Consider the following 22,174-nt stretch of genomic DNA (forward strand, 5'->3'; position numbering starts at 1 on the left):
GGCCGGGGCCGAGCGGCAGGAGGGCCGAGCGGGGAGGCGGAGGCGGAGCGGGCATGCAGCCGGGGGGTGTGGGCGCTCCAGCCCCCCGGGTTTGCAGAGGACCCGGGCGCGGGGCACAGACGGGCTCCACGCAAAGCCCGCGCCCCGCGGAGCTGCCCGCCCCGCCCGGCCCCGCGCCATGCGGACGGGCCCGGAGGCGGCGGGCGGCGGCGGAGGCAGCGGCCGGGGCGGCCCCGGGAGCGGCCCAGACGCAGCATCCCCGCGGGGCGGGGGGGCAGCGACTGCTCGGGATTGCGGCCCCGGTGCCGGGCCGGTCGGGTCCGTCCCCGCGGGCCGGCCCGCGAGTGGAAAGTTTCCCCGGTGTGACCTCTCATAGTACGCGCCCGCTAGGAAATCTCATTCAAGTATTTTTGTCAATGGGGTGGGGGGTGGGGGCACATTGCTCCCCGGCCCCCGGCCCGGCTGACGTCACCGCAGAGGCGATAAATATCTGTTGATATAATTGGACGTGAGATTTGGGGTTGCGATAGCGAAACTCGGCCCATCGGCGCTCCGACGGGCCCCCATGATTTATTCAGCAGTGGATCGGGGCACGCAAGCGGCGCTGTCAGGAGAGCGTCAGCTTATTAGGCAAGTTCTGCGTGATTCCAGGAGAGGGTCTAAGCTATAAAAATCACGCGCCCGGGCTCTGATTAGGACCAAATCTGATCACAAGTTCGCCGGGAGACGGCTCCGAGGGAGAGCGAGAGGAAGGGACGCCGGGCACCGCCGAGCCCCGCCGCCGCCTGCCTGCCGCCGCCCCGGGTAGGTGCGGGAGCCGCGCCCGGGCGCGCAGCGGCGCGGAGGGGACTGCGCTGCGGGGCCCCAGCACGGGGAGCCCGCGGGAGCCGGGCGAGCCCCTCGGACGGGGAGGAGCGGGGCGGGGAGCCGGGGAGGCACGGGGGAGCCGGGCGCCCACAGCCCGCAGCTCTCCGGGACAGGAGCCGTGCCGCCCGCGGATGCACAGCACCGCGCAGGACCGCGCACACGCGTTGCAGCCGCGCTGCGCCTCTCTGTGGACAGACGCAGCCCAGCGCGGTCCGCGTCCGCGCCCGCAGCCGTCCCACGGGGCTGCTCCGCGGGGGCGGCCGCCCCGACGGCAGGGGCCAGCGGCGGGCGGCCGGGCAGCGCGCAGCCCGACGGGCCGCGGGGGGGCGGAAGGGGCGCGGAGCGGCGCGTTTCAGCACCGGGACAGCAGCCGTCGGTGCGCGCCCCCTCCGCGCCGCGCCGCGCCGCTGCCGTCCCCTCCCGCCGGGGCTTCGGCGCTAATCGCACGCCCCGGGTGTGCTCCGTACCGCCCCCCCCCCCCACTCCCCTTCTGTCGCCGCTGCAGGTTTGGGCCCCGACCATGAAGATCCAGCTGCTGGTCTCCACGGGAATCCTGCTGGTCGCCCTCCTGCCCTGCCAGGAGTGCAGAGCTCTCAGTAAGAGCCCGGTAGCCGCTCACGGGGCTCTGCACCAGCCAGATTTCTTCCAGCAGCAGCAGCAGCAGCAGCAAACTCTGCCCGTCCTGCTCCGCATGGGAGAAGAGTACTTCCTGCGCCTGGGCAACCTCAGCAAGAGACCCGTTGGCTCTTTACCCGCCTCTTCCAGCAGCACCAGCAACCTACCGCCCGAAGCCGCCGCCGCCAACTTTTTCCGAGCAGCGGTGCAACAGCTGCAGCAGCTGCCCGAGCGCTCGCTGGAGAGCCCCGAGGAGGGCGAAGTCGAGGGAGAGGCCGTGGAGAGGGAGAAGCGCTCCGAGGAGCCCCCGATTTCTCTGGATCTGACTTTCCACCTCCTGCGAGAAGTCTTGGAGATGGCCCGCGCCGAGCAGCTGGCGCAGCAAGCCCACAGCAACAGGAAACTGATGGAGATAATCGGGAAGTGAAGCGGCCCCTCCCCGCCTTGCCAAAGAGATTCCGCAGTTAGCACAAGAATAATTACACAGTCCGATGTACCATAGTGCTGCTCTGATGTCATCTCTTTATTTTTATATAGCTTTAAACCTAGAAGGGTGTACTCCGAACAGCCTCTGTCCCTTGACTAGCATGCACAACCGTGTACCAAGTGCAGAAACACGAGTGTCGTTTGTAACCTCCCCTACCTTTATTTATTTCTCCATTTCCCAGTTATTCTAGTGACATCGCTACGTAGGGATGTGTGAGCATTGGAAAAAAATGTTGCCAAGAAGAGAGATAACTTTTCTGGTGGGGGCAGGGAGGTGGGAGGGGGAATCTCTGTAAGCTACTTTAAGTCCACTTTCTCCTGTAAACATTTTCACAATAAAACATCTTTTCAGCGCTCGGTCAATTTTGTTGTGTAAGAGAATGTTTAATATTTATATTTTTAATAAAAGCTGCAAAGTGACGATGGCTTGATAGACTTTCTTGCCTAGACGCTTGAGGGCTGCTCGCCTTCCTTCAGCACTTGCCCGCGGGTGGGGTGGGGGGCGCCCCGCGGCCGCAGGCGCCCAGGGCCCCGGAGCGCCGCGACAAGCCGCGGTAAGACCCAACCCGCCCCCGCAGGCCGGGCTGCCAGGAGGGAGGGCAAAGCGAAGCGTGGCCCTGCAAGCACTGCGGTTTATCCCTGCAAATAGCCGGGCAATTCGTGCCGGTTCCCTCCTCCTCCTCGGGAAATCGCCTTTCCTGCAGGCGGCTCCCGGAGGCCCGCCCCGTCGGAGAGCCCCCAGCCCTGGGCACTGCCTGCTCCGGGGGGCTAGGGCGGCCCCCGGCCCTGCCGTGCGGGTGCGGGGCTCTGCCGGCCCCTGCGCCCCCGCGGCTGGGGGGCTCCTCCGAGCTCCCCCGTGCTGCAGCCGGGGCCGGGCAGCCTCCTCTGGCAGGGCTTGCTCATCCCAGTGGCAGTCATGAAGTCGGCTCCCTCCGAGGGGCATTAGGAAGGCTGTGGTGTGCGGAGGGAAACTTTGTGGAAGGAACTGGTGGAAATCTGCAAGGATGAATGGGACCTGTGACTGTAAACCCTCACCCCAAATTAGATCTGTGGGAAATACCCCTGCAGCAGCAGGAGGCAACGCGGTGATGATGGTGCAGAAAGGTGCTGGCTCTGGGCAGTATTAATCTCAAAGCTCTTTACAGATTTCACCTACATGACCCTCCAAAACTTCTCTTGCAGGAACATTTTCCAGGGGAAATAGATATAAATCAGAGCTGTGATGACTCGCTGATGTGACTTAGTCCCTATAATGAGGCACAGTCAGGACTGGGGCTGGATAGATGGATTGTCCCTCAAAGCCTGCTAGCCAGACACCACGTTGTGCCTGCACTGCCAGGCTCACCTGTCCTGCTCTGGGCAGGGTGTTTAGCACTGCCCCATGCTCTGCCAGCCAGTGCGTGCAAAAACGATGTGTTTAGGGCCCGACTCAGGATCCTGGAAAGATCCACATATAACTATATCAGAGCTTTGAACCTGGTCCTCTATGGCACTGGGCATTACCAACAACTTGACAGTCTCCCTTATACACTACTGAGTGCTGATACCTGTCCCCAGTGATGAAACTTGCAGTTTCACCTTCATTGCATCTTACAGATGCACTTCTAAGACAGAAATCTGGTTTCATTAGACATCTGCCATGCACAGCATCTGCTGTGCACAAGGAACAGGACATTCGGCACTAGCCTTTTCCACAGTGCGCCCTGGTGCCTTTGGACTAAACCTTAAACAAATACCTTGGCCACCTCACTGCGCCCCAGTTTCATGCAAAGATATGTCTCCTTTCCTGTGTGCTGATCTCACACATGACTGAGAAAACATGGATGCAGGTTGGACAGACATGGGCAGCATTCCAGTTGCTTCCCCACACAGTCAGAGCTGTGTGCCACCCCACGCATGCATGGGGGGGTTTGGCCAGTGCTTTTGGTGTGCACATCTTCCTCATCCCTACTGCTATGCACCTTCCTTACCAAAACAAACAAACAAACAAACAAACAAACAAAAAAAACCAAAAAAAGCCTGACTGTTTGTGTGAGTGTCATATGCTGTGACTTAGCAGCAAAGGCAAGTGCAGAAGGAAGAAAGGAAGAAACAGGAGCTTCCTTCTCCCCTCCTGCGTTCAGCTCCTGCAGTACAGGATGCTCCAGTACTGTGGGGTCTAGAAGCAGCCTCGGGGAGGAGTTTAGACTTAACCCTGATCTGGGGGTGCTGAAGAGGGATAGTTTCACCGATGTCACTGGCACTGACAAGCTGTCTGGGCTGGACTCAGGAGGACACTGAGGGGAAACACTCTGTACTGGTAAAGGATACTACTAGTGACTATCATATTAGCATTTTAACTAATAACGTGGATGAAGCATCTACTCTGATACGAAGACATGCTGGAAAGTGAATAAACAGTGAAACATTAGCAGTGCTCATCCTACAGCTGTAGTGATGCCATTTTCCCCTTGGAAACAAGAAATTATTGAAAAACGCTCAGACTACAGCAATACAGCAATTTGTCCCTGCGCTCCCACCCTTTTCAGGACTCCATCATCTCAAGGGCCAGGTACAGTGTGGAGGTCAGCTGAGTTCCTGGGAATGAAACCTGCTCGGATGTCCCTTTCCAGGTCTGTTTCATTGTTGACTTCAGGCAGGCTGCCTGCGCTTGCGGTCCCTCAGAGAAGCACACCAGAAGCCAGCCCGAGTGAGTCATCATTCGTTCAGGGAGTTCAACCAGGAGAAGGAGAAGACATGACGAGCCGGCTCGTCACCCCTCTCAGGCATTTCCTCCATGCGTCCTTGAGGGGACGGTTCAGAACCAGTCTGCAAAGGAAGGACAAGTTGACAAATGGAAGAGGAAAAGATGATTTGAATTAAAATCCTTACGATTTTAAGAGAACACAGAAAATCAGAATGTACTATGTGGGGGCGGAGGGAGAAGGTGGGGAACATGAACGCTTGGAGAGGCCAGCCAGAGTAGTAACACCAGAGAATTCAGTGGGACTTTTGCCACTGACACCAACAGAGGAAGTGTTACACTATGTGTGCGTGTGTTGCCCCTGCGCAAAGGGCTTAATCCTGATTTGGGCCTCTGGGAGATCACTGCCTGTTTGTAAGTTATCCTGAGCCAGCTTGGCTTGTGTAGCTGGGCCTCCAGATTGATGTGGTCCTAAGCCAAAACTTATTGTCAGTGCACTGCCACTCAATGTGATACTTGTTCAGCTGTCACAAAATGTGCTTTGGATGTGTTTTTTTTTCTTTAAAGTCTTTTAATATTTATTTCCTTTCAATTTTACTCAGCCCAAGAACAGAAAATAAATAATGCAGAAATAAACTTCTGCGTCTGCTCCCAGGTGCAGAAAACAGGTATCCTACACTTACAGTAAAAAGGGAATCTGGACTTGATATACTGTATCTGCTAATCACTAACAGGAGTTATTAATTAGCTGAACATTTAACTTGTCACCAGAATATAGAGAAACAGTTTTACTAATCCCAGAGTCTTCAGATCCCTTGGCAGAGTGAAGTCTAGCTTTGTGTTATTATCAGAAATGCCATGAAAGATAAAACGAACAAAAACGGACATTTTGATGGATAAGGGATGCTTTGCATCTTCACTATTAAACTCACAATTACCCCTCTCTCTATATATATATAAATACACATACACCACTGTACATTCTTAACATTAAAATAGTTGTAAAAGCCTTGGGCCCACTCTACTGGTCCTCTCTGTGTAGGGGTTCACCTCACTTTGGGAACACCAACATGACTGCAGGAGGGACTCTTTGATGTCAAGATATTACACAGCAGAGAGAAAACGGCAGAGTAGTGTCCTCTGAATTTTAACACATCTCCATCATTTATAACACTGTCTGAAAACAGAAAGTTACCAAAGCAGTGATGCTAACATACATTTCCAGGAACAAACAGTGAAGCAGGGATGCTTATGAGGAACTGAAGCATGGGATGGATGATTTTTCTAAGCATTTTTGTAAGTATTTAATGTTAAAGTATGCTATAGGAATTAGTGAGAAGTGATGGCATGTTATGTATAAATTGGCCAGTGGGCTTCATTCCAGTTACCACCTCTTTGAGTGCCGCGCCACCAACAGACAACACAGTACGGAGGTATGAAAGAAAGTCGCTCCTTATCACCTTACTCATATCTAATCAGAGTTCGTAGCTTCTTCATCAGACCTAGATCCTCAGTTGCTCTGGACTGGAATAGCCTTAATAGGTTCAGTGATCTGCTAGCTGAGAATCTGCCTTAATGTTTGAAATATGGACTATTTTTGCCACAATTTTACGTTAATGCTTTTGAAGTAAGACACCTCCGCTACTTGCAGCAAAACACCAAAGTACAGGACTCAGAAAGGATTTTTTGTGGGCATGAAACTTTTCAAAATAAAATTGTTTTGCTCGCTAACTCTACCATATACTTTATTAAGAACACAAATTCAGTGAAAAATCGGGGAGAAATAGCTATCTATGTGAGTCCATTTTCAGCAACACTGGTGGGAACCATCATCTCCTAGGCTTATGCAAAAGCATTGTAAGGAATTGGGCCTGTGGGGCCAGATCTTCAGCTGAAAAGGCACATAGCTAATCAAGTCTCGATCATAGAAGATCTGAGTCTCAGTCCTAAAAAGTGCTGAATACAAACCTTTCAGCTGAAATGTTCCAACCCAGATTGCAAAAGTCAGATATCAGCAGTAAATAAATGGCTAGATTTTCAAAATTGTAAGGGATTCTGTACTTGCTTGATCTCATTGGATGCAGAAGTTTAGGTGGTTTATTAGTCCTCTGTGATGTTGAAAATTTTGCCTTTTATTTCGGAAGCACAACTGGAGTGCTTAGGATAGCTAAAACTAATTTTCAAACTGATTGTGCAATTTTGTGCACCAAGCCCGCAGTGGCGTATGTAACCCTGCATGGGACTGCCTCCCCTCTCCCTTTTTTTTCTTCCTCTCCCTTAAGCATTATGTCTAGAAGGAGGTTTAAAAAATCATTGCTTGCATTTTTATTCCTTTTCTACTTGAATGACACCGGAACCTTGTCATTTCTCTCCTTGTGCAGGACAGGCTTCCTTTATCACTTCCATTTACTGTTCCAACCACCATTATCCAGAAACATATTGTAACCAAAGCTTAACTCCGAAAGAAAGACCTATTTATGAGCTTAAAGTTAAGTAGCTTGTTTCACAGGATTTGGGCCCAGTAGTACTAGAAGAAATAAAGCACAATGTAAAGACTTAGCCTGGCGAGGTGACTGCATTAACTTGCTAACCAGCACTGCTGGTACTGCATTTCAAACAAAACAATCTGTGTCTACATCACTGACAAAACTGTGTTTCATAACTTGTTAACTCCTTCTTATTCTGATGTGATGACATCTTCCTCTGTCAGCAAAACAATGCCGAACCTCAAACATATTCCTATTGGGTTTGGCTGGATGAAGCATTTACTCCCAGTGCCTCACTGAACTCAGCAGGCTGCCAGTCTGTTATACCTTGATGTGCCTTTCCAAGAGCAATAATTTGCCATCACACCCAACAAGGAGTGAAGCAAGCACAACAGAGCCGTTCTTTGGCTTTTAGACTTGTGTTTTCACACCTGTGATATTTTAGTCTTTGTGCTCTGAGTTCTATACTGACTGAGATATGTTAATGCTCATGTGAGGCAAGAGACTACTGAAAGGTGCCTGGAACAACCCTGTGCATATTATTAATTTTTCCCTTGCAACAGCATCCCACACAGCTCAGAGCTGTTTGAGACAAAAAGATTTCAGCTTTTACAGAAAATAACTTTTTGAACTGGTAGGTAGAAAGTGGAAGCAGGTCCTCTCAGTATCAACAGGATCTGAACACTCAACCTCTCTACAAGTTCTTGCAATCCCTGGGCCCAGAACACCCTGCTTTCCCTGTTATTGCAGTCCTGCTCCATTGTCAGAAAAAGGCTTTCTGCTGAGCATGGCACAGCCTTTGCCACACGCCTTTCAGATGTTTCAGATACAACACTTCATTGTGTTTGTCCATCACTATTAGGTAACTGCTGTTAAGCTTCTACCTAAGTTTTATCTCTTGGTCTTGGAGATCTCAAGGGTAGGGCTTGTTTTTTATATTGCCTAGAATAACAAGTCCCAACCCTCGATTTGGGTCCCTAACATTAATAAAGAATAACAAAAGTGTTTACCCCAGATTATATTAATCACACTAGGTCAATGCTGAGAGAGTGCTGAATACTTATGCTTTGATTTATATTTTCCCCTGTGGTGTTAAGTGACATCAGATGATGCTTTCAGTAAGCACCAGGAATTTTCACCAGGTCAACTCATGAAGCAGGGAGGGAAACACACCCTGCATGAGTGATGGCTGGATTTGTTTTTTGTATAGGTAAAGTCCTAGTTGAAGTATACGTGCCAACACTTTGGAGGTGTTGAGCAAGGAGAACTCCCACTGAATGGCCATTTAGCACCTTTCAGCATCTGGCACACTATGAATTTGTGTGAGTAAACAGTATAAGTTTAATCTGATGAGTCGTATCAAAGTTGCAGGTACTCAGCATCTTTCAGCGTTTGCTTCCTTAAGCACAAGTTAAATCTATATAAATTTCTAACAAAAAAAATTGTTAGAGGATGCGAGAAAAGAGGTAAGATCCTATTACTAATGTCTCCATTTAATAGGACCCTGCAGTTATTCAATTTACGTTGGGGAAAAATAGGCAGCCTAGGGCTTCTAGATGCCTGAAACACCATGAAGTTCACACACACTGTTTTGTTTTCATCCACTGATCTCCATAGCCTTCAGATACAGGACTGGGATCCACCTTACCAAATTTCTGTCATTCAGAAGTGAGATGTTCAGTCAAGCAAATCGTATTCAGTCCCTATGAGAGAAAGGCACTACCAGAGGGTGATTTGTCTCATCCTAAAAGAACTCGCTATGGACTGGATTGCCTCATGGAGATATCTGCTTCTAACTGTTGACTCTGAGATTCTTGGTGACCGGGTTAGACTAGATCTGACTTTTAAATGATTAGACATGAAAGATTTCACCCAAATACTTCAGAATATCAGAAAATTGCTTGATAGGAATTTAAAACCACTATTACTATTTACAGAATCTAAAAACTCTTAAATTTGGAAAGTAGGGAGGAAAGGTGAAGGAACTTAACTGTCTTCTTCAATTTGCTTTTTTTTTGGTCAATTTTTTTGCTTATTTTTGATTTCCAATTAGATAGGATCTGGAGAAGCCACTGTTATAAAGGCCTTCTTTGAGGCTATATCACATCAGCTTACAAGCAAATGTGAGAAATAAGGAGAAATGAGGACTGAACTGGTTGGCTCCCCCAAGGCTGTAGATCACCCAGAACTGTATTTTATCAAAATTTTGCGTGAGTAAATGATCACAGTTTTATTTAATTAGTCAGAAAACAAAAATGATTGCTAGCTATATGCCAGCCATAGGAGAGTAGATTGTGCTTTTGTTGGCAAAGCAAAAACGACCTTTTCACATTCTTTTGAACCAATTAGACTCACCATAGCGAATTTGTACCAGCTAAAAACTTTGTGTCACCTCGGTATATTATTTCTGAGCTAATACTGAGTTCCCCAAAATTGTATTTACCATCTTGTGGAATCATGGTCTCAAATCTGAATTAAGGAGAAAGGTCTAGATTTACACTGCAGTAAGTGAAAAGAGAATGCACATGACTTACTAGGAGTCAATGAGCCCTAGGAAAGGAGTTTATTTCTTACAACAACGCACATGGGGACTCTGGTTGGTTACACAGAGCCCTTTCATGCACCTTGATAAATGTTTTCTGGAGCTGTGCTAGCCAAATGCAGATCCTGCCCCTTGGCACCCCATCCACCTCATCCCTCCACGGTTCACTGTCCATTTGCATTGCTGCTGCTGTTTGCAGCTTTGTGCTGACAATGGCAATGTTACTGGAATGACATCAATTTGTTTTGTTTTGTTTTTGAGGTGAAGGAAGATATTTTTAACCCAGACCATTTGAGTAATTTGATTCCGACACAGCCCCACAAACAGCTGCATCAGCACAATTGAGATGCGAGTGGCATGTGGGCAGGAATAAGAAGCATGTCCATTTGGCAAGAACCTCCTAAACCACCTTTGCTGCCAGAGAAAGAAAGGCAATACACCCTTGGAAGCGTCTGAACCACCCAGTGCTTTCACTGCCTCCTCTTGATCCAGTGGGATAGCGAGAGTGTGAATTTGAAAGAAAATGCTTTCTTTGAGAAAGAAGCAGTGAAACCACAGGCTTCTTGCTTCCCAGGCTTCTCTAGCCTCAGAAAATGAGTGATAAATTAAAGTTAATTCCCATATTTTACTTTGGCTGTTTAGAAACAACCTCCAGTGTTGACAAGAACAAGCATTATTAAAAAAATGCTAGCTGGTTGCAAAGCCATCACAGAATCTGTAGGCTATGTTTGCCTGCCTCAAATGTCAAGTGTTACACTTCTGGCACTCAACACTTCCAGGCAGCGGAAACAAAGAGAGCACAACAGGTTATTTTTAAATAGTTTAAACTTTAGTTCAAGCATTTGGTTTTCATATTTTTATGCAGTCTAGCTCCTTCAGTCTAACACCTGGCAGCTGTCACATAAATCACAACAACACTACTTCAAGCTAAGAGGCAGCTTATTTTACACCGATCTTTTCTTTTTATTAGCGGGAACCAGCAGAATATCCTCTGAAATAATTGCTAAGATTACCTGCCACTAAAAAACATAGAGTCACAAACAAAATAATACAAACAGACAAACTCCCATCAATCATAGTGCTAGCTGTGTCACTCTCTGAATAGTGGCCAGCAATGAATTTTAAATGTCCATTGGGAGTAAATGCCTTTCTTCAATAGATTTTCATTGTATTATAATTAGCATTATGTGGCTAATGGCTAATGCAGTATCTCTTAATGATCTTAGAGACCAAGTTCAGACAAAAAGTCTGGCTAGCTTATTTTGGTGCAGAATCTGTACATTTCTCACAGGATACCAGTGTCCTGTTCACCTGTCAATGTTCCACCATTTGAACAAGTGGTGGAAACAGTTCTGGAGAATGGTTTAAGAGAGTGGTTTGCTTCTGACTAGTATATGAGACAAAGTAAATACAATTCCCCTTTCTATATAACCAATCTTTTTCATAACTGAGACAAAAAAGCCAGAAATAAGACACTCTTTTAATATCCCATCCATTATTGCAGCACACTGGAACTTTTTTTTTGTTGAGAGTGATTAACTACAAACCTGAATAAATTCTTGTCCTGCCACTGTCCAAGAAAATGAAGGAAACCCAAAAGGAGAGTCTTACAAGCACATGAATGCTAAGGCTGAATGATTAAAGTAGTCTTTCTTGGGTTTATCCACCCATCATTCTCTGCTCCTGTCGTAGTGAAGTTTTTGAGGACCTCCTGATCAATGAGCCTTCTATCATTTCTGTTCTGTTTTCAGTCCTACTAGAAGGAAGAAAAGGACCATTGTCACATCTCCCTGAGAAACTATAGGAGTAAGTGGTAAGTGCTGGCCACCAGGATCAGAAAGTTACTCACTACTAGCAACTTTTTCTCCTCCTTTTGCTTTATCAAATCAGTAGGTACAACTTCATTTGTAAGTAAACCATGAAAGACCTTCCAAATACTCCTCTGTGGTAGTAACCCATCTAATCCATGTCAAAGAAATGTTCCTATTGACTTTCAGGGAGATGTAACAAATCCAGTAATAGCTTAACATCAGTTTGGCTCTGTTACACAATCTTTCCATTGAGTAATATGGAGTGTTGTAAATTAAAGCTTTTTCTTTCTCTCCAAACGGTATTTTTGCAGATGCAGTGAATGAGACACAGTGCCAGCGCAGACTGTGACTCACCCCAGAGCTCCATTCACCGGATCAGGTAACAGAGCCAGAATAGCTGTGAGGTGAGTGGACACATACCATGCTTTGGAGGTTTGAGCACTGCTTACACTTGCATCAGGAATGATTGACTTAGTTGGGCTGCAAGTATGCTGGAGGTGATATACACGAGCTATGGACACATTGCTCGCTCTGTGAGAGTCAAAAATACACTGCCAGAGCTCTGGGAGGAAATGCTGGAACGCCAGCGAGAGCAACAGATTGCTATTCTTTAAAGCCACCATGTAATGGAAAGAGAGAGTCCATGCCACAGTTAAAACACCTTTTTCCTCCTGATTGCTTTTTGCTGTTGCTCCTTTTTCTCCATGTGCTTGTTTTTCCATGTTTTCAGTTGCCTGAATACTCTCTGCTATAACCACAGTTATCAAAGTGAGTAGCCAAGAAATGACTCTACTCCAATAATAATATTTTGCTCAGCTAGCAGCACTGTGACCTCCTGGACAGGCGTCTGAGGTATCATGTCTCACATTATAATCTATGCTCATGCATTAGCAATGCTGGCCTGCTCACACACTGCTCAGCCCACCTATGTGCAAGATACTAAACCACGCTTCCTGCTGCCCATCTCATACTGTTCCTAAGTGAAATCTAAAGAAGCTGTGATAAATGCTGCTCTTAAAGACTCAGATTCAATTGCAAGTATTGACCTGTTATTAAGGAGTGTAAAGCACAGATCACGCACAAGTGGCACCAATGCCAAGCTTGGAACTGACCTGCATCTGGGCTGACACCAGCTCCTTAAACAAAACTTATTTTACAAAAATAAATAATAAAATTACATTTAAATATGAAAGTGAATGTATTTTAAAAAGCAAAATTGGTGCCAGATATTGAAAAAGCTCATTGCACTGGTGGGGTAAAAGAAGACGTTTTCTCAATAAATCATTTTGTAACAGAGTAAGTTAAACAGTGACTGTTTCAACTTGAAAAAGAGCCACTTTTTTTGCATGGAAGTGCTGAGTCGTGAGTGCTTTAGGAGCCTGGCACTGTATTTTCATCATCACCTTTGGTGGGTGAGACAGGCCTGGGCAGATGTGACAGGATGTTCTCTAAAGTAAGGAGTGAGAAATTTGGACCACTTCTTCTCCAGGATTGTGGGATCGTTCTCTAGTGAATCGAAGGAAAAGTCCTCTGACAACTAGCAGGATCTGAACAGTGTGGTACATAACTATCGGCAGCTAACCTTGGGGTGACAGCTGTTTGAATTAGTTATTGCTCTTTTAATCAGCTAAAGATTATCGTAAATGTGTCTGTAGGGTATATCACCTGAAAAGGGATTTAAGGCTGAATTAATGCTGCATTTTCTATGTCTTTCTCCATTCATTTTTTTTTCTTTTGAATGAAAATGCACCCATCCAACCTAGGTCTCCGTTTTAAGCGCCAGAAAGGCAGGCACTGAAACAGGCAGGACGCTCCTCCTTCGGGTGCGTTCCAAGCCCTCAAAAGTCAGGAAAGCCTGGAAGCAGCACCATTCAATTTTCAAACACCGGGAGTCATCTCTAATTAACTGCTAATTACTGCCAGTGGGATTTTCAGTATTCATGGTCAGATAGGCTGGTATTTAGATATCGATCCACCTCTCACTGCTGCAAGTTTACAAGCCCTGCTTTACAGAGAATAGTTTACAGCCGCACGGAAAGCCTGAAATGTTTCAGGGCAGTAGGAAGACAACTAAACCAAATATTCTGCAGACAGGTGGCTTGTGTTGTTGTGACATAGATCTACCATAGCATGATGTAAACCAGCAACAACTCGCCCCTGATTAAGAAATACTGTTTGTTTACATTCTAGTCCCCTTTCAGAATGTCTGAAGAGAGAACAGAATGAGAAACGCTTCGAGAGGGAGGTTTCGTGGAGGTAGAGTTCAATATTTCAATGAGCCAGCTTCAGAAGGACAAGATCTGGGGGAGCCTGGCTTTGTACTATTTTGAGCAGGAGAAAGAATTTTGTCCACACTGTCGCTGCTGAGGTCCTATTATTGCTAGCAATGGGCTGAAATTGAAACATATATAAATCAGACGGCATCTGTGACTCAGCAGACAAATCACAGACCAGACTATCTGAGGTAAAACTTCAGGTGAAATATTTGCCACTCATATTAATTATGTGAAACTGTTGTCTGAAAGCCGGTCTTAATGCATTGCCCTCACGCCTCATCATCGCTGCCTCTGAATCACGCAGCTAATTCTCAGAAGCAAGAGAAAGAGAGGTGTTAAAGGAGGAGCAATCAAGACTTTCCTGATTTTCTCTGCATGGATTCGCTAAACTGTGTGTGGGGGGGAAATTATCTCCCCTTACGTGCAAAGTCAGGATGCGAAATGGAAATTTACAAGTACAAATTGCCACCAGCTGAACGGCCTCGGACCTGAACCTTGCAACTGAGCCCCATCTCCGTAAGTCACATTAGAGGGAAGCAAAAGCAGAATTTCTGGAATGGTAACTGTCCGAGACTGTGCACCTAATGCTCCCCCTGTATTTCAGCTAGAGGCTGAGCAATGTTTTGAAAGTGAAATTTAGGTGAGATTTAGGAAGAAGCTTCAAACAGAATGTAACTGGGACTTGTATTCTGATTCATGGGTCTTCTGCAAAAGGCTAAACGTCACTGAGGATAGATGACCCATTTTTCATTCAGTCAAATCCCGTAGACTTTTTTTAACAGTACAGGCATAGACCCATCCAGTTTTCCTCCTAAAAATGCAGGATGAGCATATGCAGATGTTGAAAGCAGATATTAAGCTGAATTCTGTTCTCTATGCTCTTAGATCTTCCAATAACACTAAATATATCTGCACAAGGGAGAAGGAAGTTTTTGGAGCAGAAACTGCCTTCCTCGGGGAATTCTGCTTGGGCTATGTTTGCTATTGAGATCAACAACTTTCTGTCCCATTTTGCAGGCAAATTGTGGAAAGACTGTGTTGGGTTAGCCAGAGAGGAGACCCTTGCTTAGTATTAATTCCCACTAAACCCAGCCTTGCAAAACTCTGCTCTCTCAAGTAAGCAATCTCTCCCTGGCAGTAGTAATAGGCTCATGTGGCTGAGCAGGACTGGCAAGACTGAGTTCCAATTTGTAGAAGATAAAAGAAATTATTACTGGTGTATCACCACTGCACTTGTGCAATAATTCCAGAGAAGGACTGAGCTAAAACATAGGACTGCACCTTTTTTAGAGTAATGGAAAAGCAGAGGTACATGAGGAAGAAGCCACAGATTGATTTCTCTCAGGTTTATTTGTGTTTTAAATAATCTTTTTTTGTCCATGTTGTCTGCATATTGACATGACAATCAGTTGGCTAAAACTTAGCTAAATACTGACCTTTCTGACAGATGATTTAATGCTGTCTCATGGAAAAATATATGAAGGATCACCAGCTGAAATTGAAGTATGCAGCAGCAAGGCAAAGAGAACTACAATACTTGAATACAGAGAGGAATGTCCCTACGGTAATTCTGGCAGGTGGCATAAGGTTGCAAGCAAGTAATAGAAAATTTAAAAACTGATGAAACAAGATTAACAAAGGCCACTCCATTAGTGTTTCTCTTTCCAAGCAGCTCAGTCCTGATTATATTTTATATCCTCATGGAATTAAAGCACTGTACTTACTGGCAGCAAAGGAAATTAAATCAGAATATTGTCTGTGGATGATTAACTTGCAGTTCCCTTCAAACTGGAGGTATGCATTTAAGTCCCCTGCAACTACAGCCAGCCACTTCTGTGATGCATGCTGCCAAAGAATTTGTGCAACAGATAAAGGCTCCTGCACTCCAGTTTAGACTAACTAAGCTGGGTAACCAGAGACCCAGGTGAATGCAAGACCTTTCATAAGCTCTCACAAAATCACATGATGTCTCTGCATAAGAGATGCTGTCTACAAAAACCTGATTACGGCAAAAATTTCCTCACCTATCAATTGCCCTCTGTATTTTAACCGGATTGAAAGATATTGAAGAGACATAGGGTATATTGGGACCTGTCTTTTTCCAGTAACAACAAAAGAGCGTTTTATTGTAAAATAGTCATGTTTTTTACCACTGCTGTATTTTGGAGTTCCTCTATTACAAACTAAGGGATATGGTGTTTTTGAGTGTGAAGATATTTTTAAGGACTATACATTCCTGGAAAGTGGTTTTACTGCTCTTGATGTGCTTGGCTTTGTCAAGCTATCAGAGACCCGCACAAGTGAATTTAGGGCACAATTTAGGCCCAGCTTTTCAAGTTTGGTTGCCTACAGCTATGCAGCAAGAAGAGCTTACATAACTGGCTAGATAATCAGGAGCATTGAGCATTTGCTCTGTTTGAACTGACAGATATTCAGCACTCCTGAAATCTAATCTTACTACTAAGCGTGACTCAATGCGTATTTAGAAAACAGATTCACAGGAGAGTGAAGGTCCACAATCTCCTTCAGGTGAACAAGCCTAACTGTTAGATGACACCAGCATTTACAAAATGTACACATCATTCTTCCTACGCTGTCAGCCCCACAACTACATGTCATTGGGAGCATCCTCCAGGTATAATGAGCATGCAGGCAGATGCCCAAGACCCGAAATGCCAAACTGGTGAATGAGCTTTTTAGATATAATCCCTACAGGGATGCAAGAAATGCCCATTCACTTTCTTATCACACTTAGGATGTTTCCTGAGACCAAACACAGAAAGACTTCTTAAGACTTAGCAAAGGCTTCCTTCACCTTACCTTTATCCTTCACTTTCCCTCTGCAATTCATCACATACAGTCTTGCTCAGCTTTCTTGCTTTTGCTTTGGACTCCAAGATCTGTTTCTCCCATGCACTGGAAAGCTCTGTTTGCTAATGTCCACGTCATCCTCTGCTAATGTATTACTCCAAAAGAAAGTATTCCCACGAGCGGCAAGGCAACTCACTATCCCTGCTCCATTTTAGTCATTTGCTCCGACCTGTCATCCACAGAGGTTCAGACTCACTTCAAAACATCCACTAACTTTAGACTCTTAGCTGAGGCACCTCCATTAAGAGTGATGTCTCCTTATACTCCGGATATGAAGAGAGTGCCAAGTGCAAGACAGCGGCAGTTAGTGAGCCGTCTCCCTCGCTGGAGATGCCTCCATTCTCCATTAGCCACAGAAGCAGCCTATGGTCACTACACTTCTAACTTCGGCACCTCTTTTAAGTGGGATGTGGCTGTACAGGACGGAATTTCCTATTTCGTTCCTATATTGTTTGTTGCTGAAACATTTCACGCCAGCCTTTCTTAGGCCAAGTAATCTATGCACTTGCTCACTGCACCTCTGGTTGCCATGTCCTAACTGATTGCCATATCCTTCTGTACTCCAGGGGAAAAGTCGTCATGCATTGGGACTGTTCCTTAGAGTGAAACAAAGTTTATCTTAAGTAATTTTTTTGGATTGATAGCTAGAACTGACCTCTTATTGCTGCAGGAAAACAAGGTTCATATCAGAACCTTCTATTTGAAAAGTCTTGAAATAATAAATTATATGCCCCTTTTATTATGTTGATGGCCATGTGTGGATTTATATTATCATTAATACAAATTATTATTGTTATTTATTTTGAATAATTTTGTTATATGACTTGGAGGGGCTTATGACAAACAGGACAAAGGGAAGTGACCTGATATTTCACATGAAGGATAAAGACACAAGCTGTCTAAACAGCCATCTCACTACATATGGAAGAGAAAATGATTTTTATTCAAGTAGAGTCTGTGACCAAAACATCTTTCTCCCTCACCTCCTTTCTATTTCATGATTAAATAAATCATAAAGCTGTCACTAGAGACTGCGCACAAAGAGGCCACAAATGGTAGAAACAAGCGCTTTCTGCATTTGTCTATTTTTAATTTCAAAATATATTTTGAATTAAAAGAGAAAGAGAGGGGAAAAAAATAGCATAATGCTATTCTAATGCCTGATTTCCCATGTGTACTAATAAGCTCTATGTCCTCCTGTAATAATATACTAAATTTTCAAAAACAAGCACTAATAAATGAAAATTAAACTATGCTCTGTAAATTTAATTGAGATTCACAGTGTCCGATTCTTTTCAAATTCAAATTATATCAGACAGTGCATCTTTTTGCATAACTTATGCAGATAAGCATAAGTGACAGCTTCTTCCTGTCTCTCTCTCTCTCTTTTTTTTTTTTAATGGAGAGCTATACTTTAGTCACAGTGCTGGAATTTTTGGTTAAAAAAGCTGAACAATAGTTTATCATTTTCCATAGAGGCACCATATTATATTGCATGGCGTTTAGAGAGCAGTAGAGAAAATGAGCAGGGAAAAATAAGCATTTTTGTTTGAATGATAAGCAAAAACTGATTTTTTTTTCCTGTTAAATAGAGCAAACACCCAAAGGCAACTACCATTGCCTTGTGTCAGAGGTCTTTGCTCTCCAATAAATAAGACCAAATGCTCTGGTCAATGACGTGACTGAGGGGTGCCAGCGCCCCCGGCCGCTCGCCGCACCAGCGCGGGGGCCGCGGGGCGCTGGGGGAGCCCAGTGTGGAGAGCTCGAGCTTTCGGGAGAAGCATGTCTTAACTCTGGTCCCTCTTTTTGGCATTTACTGCACCTGAGTCTCAGGAGGGCCTCTCTCGGCTGCTGTTTTCCCGCTCCGTGTTGTGCTGCCTGCCGACCGTGTCAGCCTCCGCAGGCAGGCAGACCGGCATGGGCTCAGCCTTCAGCGCCGCTAAAAACTAGGACACGGCGACCCGGGAGAAAACAGCTAGCTCCACTTTGCTTCGGCAGAGACAGCAAAGCTTCCGCGGCACCGCAGCTCCGTCCGCCCTCGCGAGCGCGGGACGGCCAGAGCGGAGCGGGCAGCGCTACGCGACCAGAGTGCCCCGTTCTCCGCCAGCCACTGAAAAGCAGTTTCAAAGTTTCAAGCTTTATCTTACAAACAGTCTGGGCTTTTTGCCTTACTTCTCTGGGAGACTTTTTCTGACTGTCGGCTCAGGTGGTTAGGAACCTTCTAACTGACCAGCTGAAAATACGTGGCCAGTTTAAACTACCTTTTTTTCTGTCAGTGTCATCCTTTAGCCTTTACACAGAGGATTTCCCCTCCGACGCGTACCCCTCTGACAGCAATCTTTGCTCTCCAGATTTGCCTCCCCCACTTGCTGGACTGAACAAGCTTGGCTCTTCTCACCTCCTGTCAAGCCACAGGCTTGGTTGGCTGGATGACCACCACCTTGCTGGTCATCCAACCAGCAACTGAAATATAAGCCCATATGTTTCAGGAAATAAATTTCTCTTTTCTTTTTTAAAACAGAGAGATGCAATGTTTAACCATGCAGGATTAAGCTGAAGGATAGCATTTTGAAGGTGCGAGGAAGAAATACTTCAGGCAGGTTGTATTGTGAACTAGCATGATGTTGTTGGATGGGATAAAAGGAAAACTTCCTTTAAAACCATGTAGGAACATCACCAGAGACACTGCTTGTACTGTTAGTTAATGGTAAAATAAAACATTTCCTACCCATGAAAGTACAAATCATGTATTGAATCAGAATCCAAAGATGATGTAGTATGATAAGAAATGCCAAAAGTGATATGCAGAATGCTAACCCCTGTGAGAAAATAAGAAGAATGCTTCACCAATGTTGTCATAAGATGAACCATAATCACTAAGTTTAGTGAAAAAGCTCTTTTTCCACAGCACTTTTCCATTTTTTTTCCATGATATTTTTTAACTGGAGTAAGGGAGTAAAAACAGGGGTATAAGGAACATCAGTCAAGATTTTTGAAAAATAAGTAAGTAGGGCTTTTGAGATGAGGTTGTGTAAAAAAAATCACATGCAGAAAAAAACCCCAAGGTTGAAGTTCACATACGTGAAAATGATGCCACATGCTAGAGGCCACTCAGTGACCTAAACGCTGCACCACATTCCAGCTCAGATCTGTGACACTTTGCCTGTGGCATCACCCTGCTACCCTTCCTAGCTTGGGCACACTGGTTCTTCTGTTCCTTCAGTACATTTGGCACCTTCTGCTCCCTACGGTTTCCTATTCCTTCCCCGTCTCCAGCCCCACTGTCAGTTTTTCACTCTTACTTTTTCTTCCTCCTATTCCCAGAACTATGTCCTCCTCTTCTCAGCACACTCCTCCTTCCCAAATGTCAATATCACTCATGATTCTGGAAAATATCGAAACCCATCACCTACAAAGTCACAAGACATCAGGAACTGATATCTTTCCCACTGGACTATTTTTACTCCCGATACTTGATTATGCAGAAAGCTGGGCTCCAGACCTCTTTGACCTGCTTGAAAACCATTGCAGTAGTTTTACAGAAACTTGGTCACAACAAATACTAGTTTTGCTCTTTTACCTATTACTGATAAATTAGAACCCAAAGCAGCATACCACAGTCAGGAAAACTCCCAGGAATTTAAGTCCATGAGGATTTTACCTGGCTACAGTAGCTAAAACCTTTTCTTTAGTGGAAGTGTTATGAAGAAACTGCAGTGACAAATTTCATTTTGAACTTAACCATTTTTGCCAGCTTATTTGAAATATACTTAAGAAAACATGGTCATATCAGATTTGATGATTTTTAAATACATTCTTTTTATCCCACTCTTGTGTCCAAATCAATCTTGACTTGAAAAATGACTACTGAAAATTGTGGGTCAAATTTTGTTTCATTAAGACTGAAGTCAACGAGAATCCTTATACCAAATTAAAATGCCACTGAATTAATATATATTGTATATTTATCGCATCTGTAGGAAGTCCTTCTTCTCTCTTTTGCCCTTCACATGATGGTTTATTATTGTAGGGTTGCTTATGTATGCTGAACTGCCAACTACAACTTTTAAGGAAAAAGCACTAAATATTTAAAACCCATTTGTGCTTTTTCACATACACATACACATTCTCCTCCTGCCACATATACACAGGTAATTGCTTCTTTAAACCATGCAGCTTAAGTTTGGTATCTATAAATCAAGACAATCTAATTTAATTAGTGTTGCTTATGGGCTACCTCATTGTCACACACTAGCGCAGGAGCAGGTGAATTGTGCAAGTATTTCACATACTCTCAGCTCTATTTCTTGAGTCTTTGGCCTGTGTAGAGTTTTACACATACGCAGAATAGAAAACTTTCAAAGTCAGGTTATACCTATTCCAACAGTATCATTTTAAGGGGAACCCCCCCCCAAGCCTCAACAAATTAGCTTCTATTATCCAGTCATGCTGCTGGTAATCTAACACAGAACCAGAGGATATTATGTTCCTGCTCTTCTTTCCCAAACTCTTCATGTCCCAAGAAGCCTTGGAGGAAGCGCTTTGCAACAGATCTGAACCCAGGAAATCGCACCTTGCCTTCTGAGCAGCAATCAAACATGCAAAAAAGCACCAGGTAGTTTCATCGCTCAGGGTGTGCACGGAAAAAATGTACACCCACGCACTGCTGCGGAGCTGCGAAAGGCAAGGCAAAGCCACAGCTGCGTCCCTAGTGGGTGCAGAACCGTATGTGATGCACACGGGCTTTCAACCAGCAATGGAAACAGTCTCATGCACAGGGTTCGACTACTACTAATACATGCAAATACCCAATGAGCAGAGGCACTGCCAGCCTCCCTGGCAGCTAACTCAGATAGTAGCTCACCCAAGTTAGATGCACTGGCAGTTAAGGTAAGCACAAGCAACTGTCCATGTGCTACGCTGAAGCCGAACTGTTAGCCTGTCGCATCTTCTGATCACTTGTAAATCCAAGAGGTTTGCTGAGATGACAATTTAAGCTCTTCCCGTATTTCTGAGGTTATTATTATTATTATTCTTTAACATGCAGTGGATAATTAACCCTCCTGTTCTGAACTGCTGCTTTTCCCCCCTTGCTGCACATCACCCCCCTCTGGCGTGAGCTCAGTGACACTGACCTTGGACGTTGCCGCGGTGGTATTACCTTCCTTACCACTCCCCGCTGCGCTCTCCTTGATGGCGGCCACCTCCGGGGCTTCTGCCTTCGGTGTACTTGTTTCCAGTGAAACAGGAGGCCCTACTTTACCCAACCCGCTCACTGGGGTTGAGCTCGGACTGCTTGATTGCCGCGACTGAGCCTTATACCAGCTAGGGTAAAACAAGGGATCGGTGGTTTCTGCTGTGGATGACACTGGACTGTCAGACTCTGCAGTCTGCTGAGAGCCACTTGGTGTCACAACCTCATCCTTAATCAGGACAGATAAAAAGAAGAAGCAGAGGGCACCACGTTACCTTCCTGCGGTAGCCACATTTCTCTGCATGCCATGTTTGTTAGATTGCACTGCAAGGAATATATTTGT

The 22,174-nt window shown here is 45.4% G+C and overlaps 2 protein-coding genes across 4 annotated transcripts in view; one reads left to right on the forward strand and one right to left on the reverse strand.

The window, feature by feature from the left end:
* Positions 1 to 764: 764 nt before the first annotated feature.
* Positions 765 to 2,156, forward strand: CRH (corticotropin releasing hormone). The gene is made up of 2 exons (XM_062570320.1): positions 765 to 804; positions 1,373 to 2,156. The coding sequence occupies exon 2, from the start codon at positions 1,388 to 1,390 to the stop codon at positions 1,907 to 1,909; it is 522 nt and encodes a 173-aa protein (XP_062426304.1). The 5' UTR covers positions 765 to 804; positions 1,373 to 1,387; the 3' UTR covers positions 1,910 to 2,156.
* The window catches only part of TRIM55 (tripartite motif containing 55), a 44,150-nt gene continuing 23,952 nt past the window's right edge, over positions 1,977 to 22,174 (reverse strand). The window contains exons 9-11 of one of the 3 annotated variants that reach the window (XM_062570318.1): positions 21,773 to 22,060; positions 19,366 to 19,456; positions 4,683 to 4,776 (exon numbers count right to left, since the gene is read on the reverse strand). In XM_062570318.1, the coding sequence (XP_062426302.1) occupies positions 4,766 to 4,776; positions 19,366 to 19,456; positions 21,773 to 22,060 (390 nt within the window). In that variant the 3' untranslated portion in view covers positions 4,683 to 4,765. Of the gene's footprint in view, positions 4,777 to 19,365; positions 19,457 to 21,772; positions 22,061 to 22,174 lie in introns of all 3 variants that reach the window. The other 2 variants (XM_062570317.1, XM_062570319.1) reach the window with 2 other exon arrangements.

This window comes from Rhea pennata, chromosome 2, assembly GCF_028389875.1.
Source record: "Rhea pennata isolate bPtePen1 chromosome 2, bPtePen1.pri, whole genome shotgun sequence".
Lineage (NCBI taxonomy): Eukaryota > Metazoa > Chordata > Aves > Rheiformes > Rheidae > Rhea > Rhea pennata.

Excerpts from the sequence above, each read along its gene's own strand:
- CRH (XM_062570320.1), top strand. The coding sequence starts at position 1,388 with ATGAAGATCCAGCTGCTGGTCTCCACGGGAATCCTGCTGGTCGCCCTC.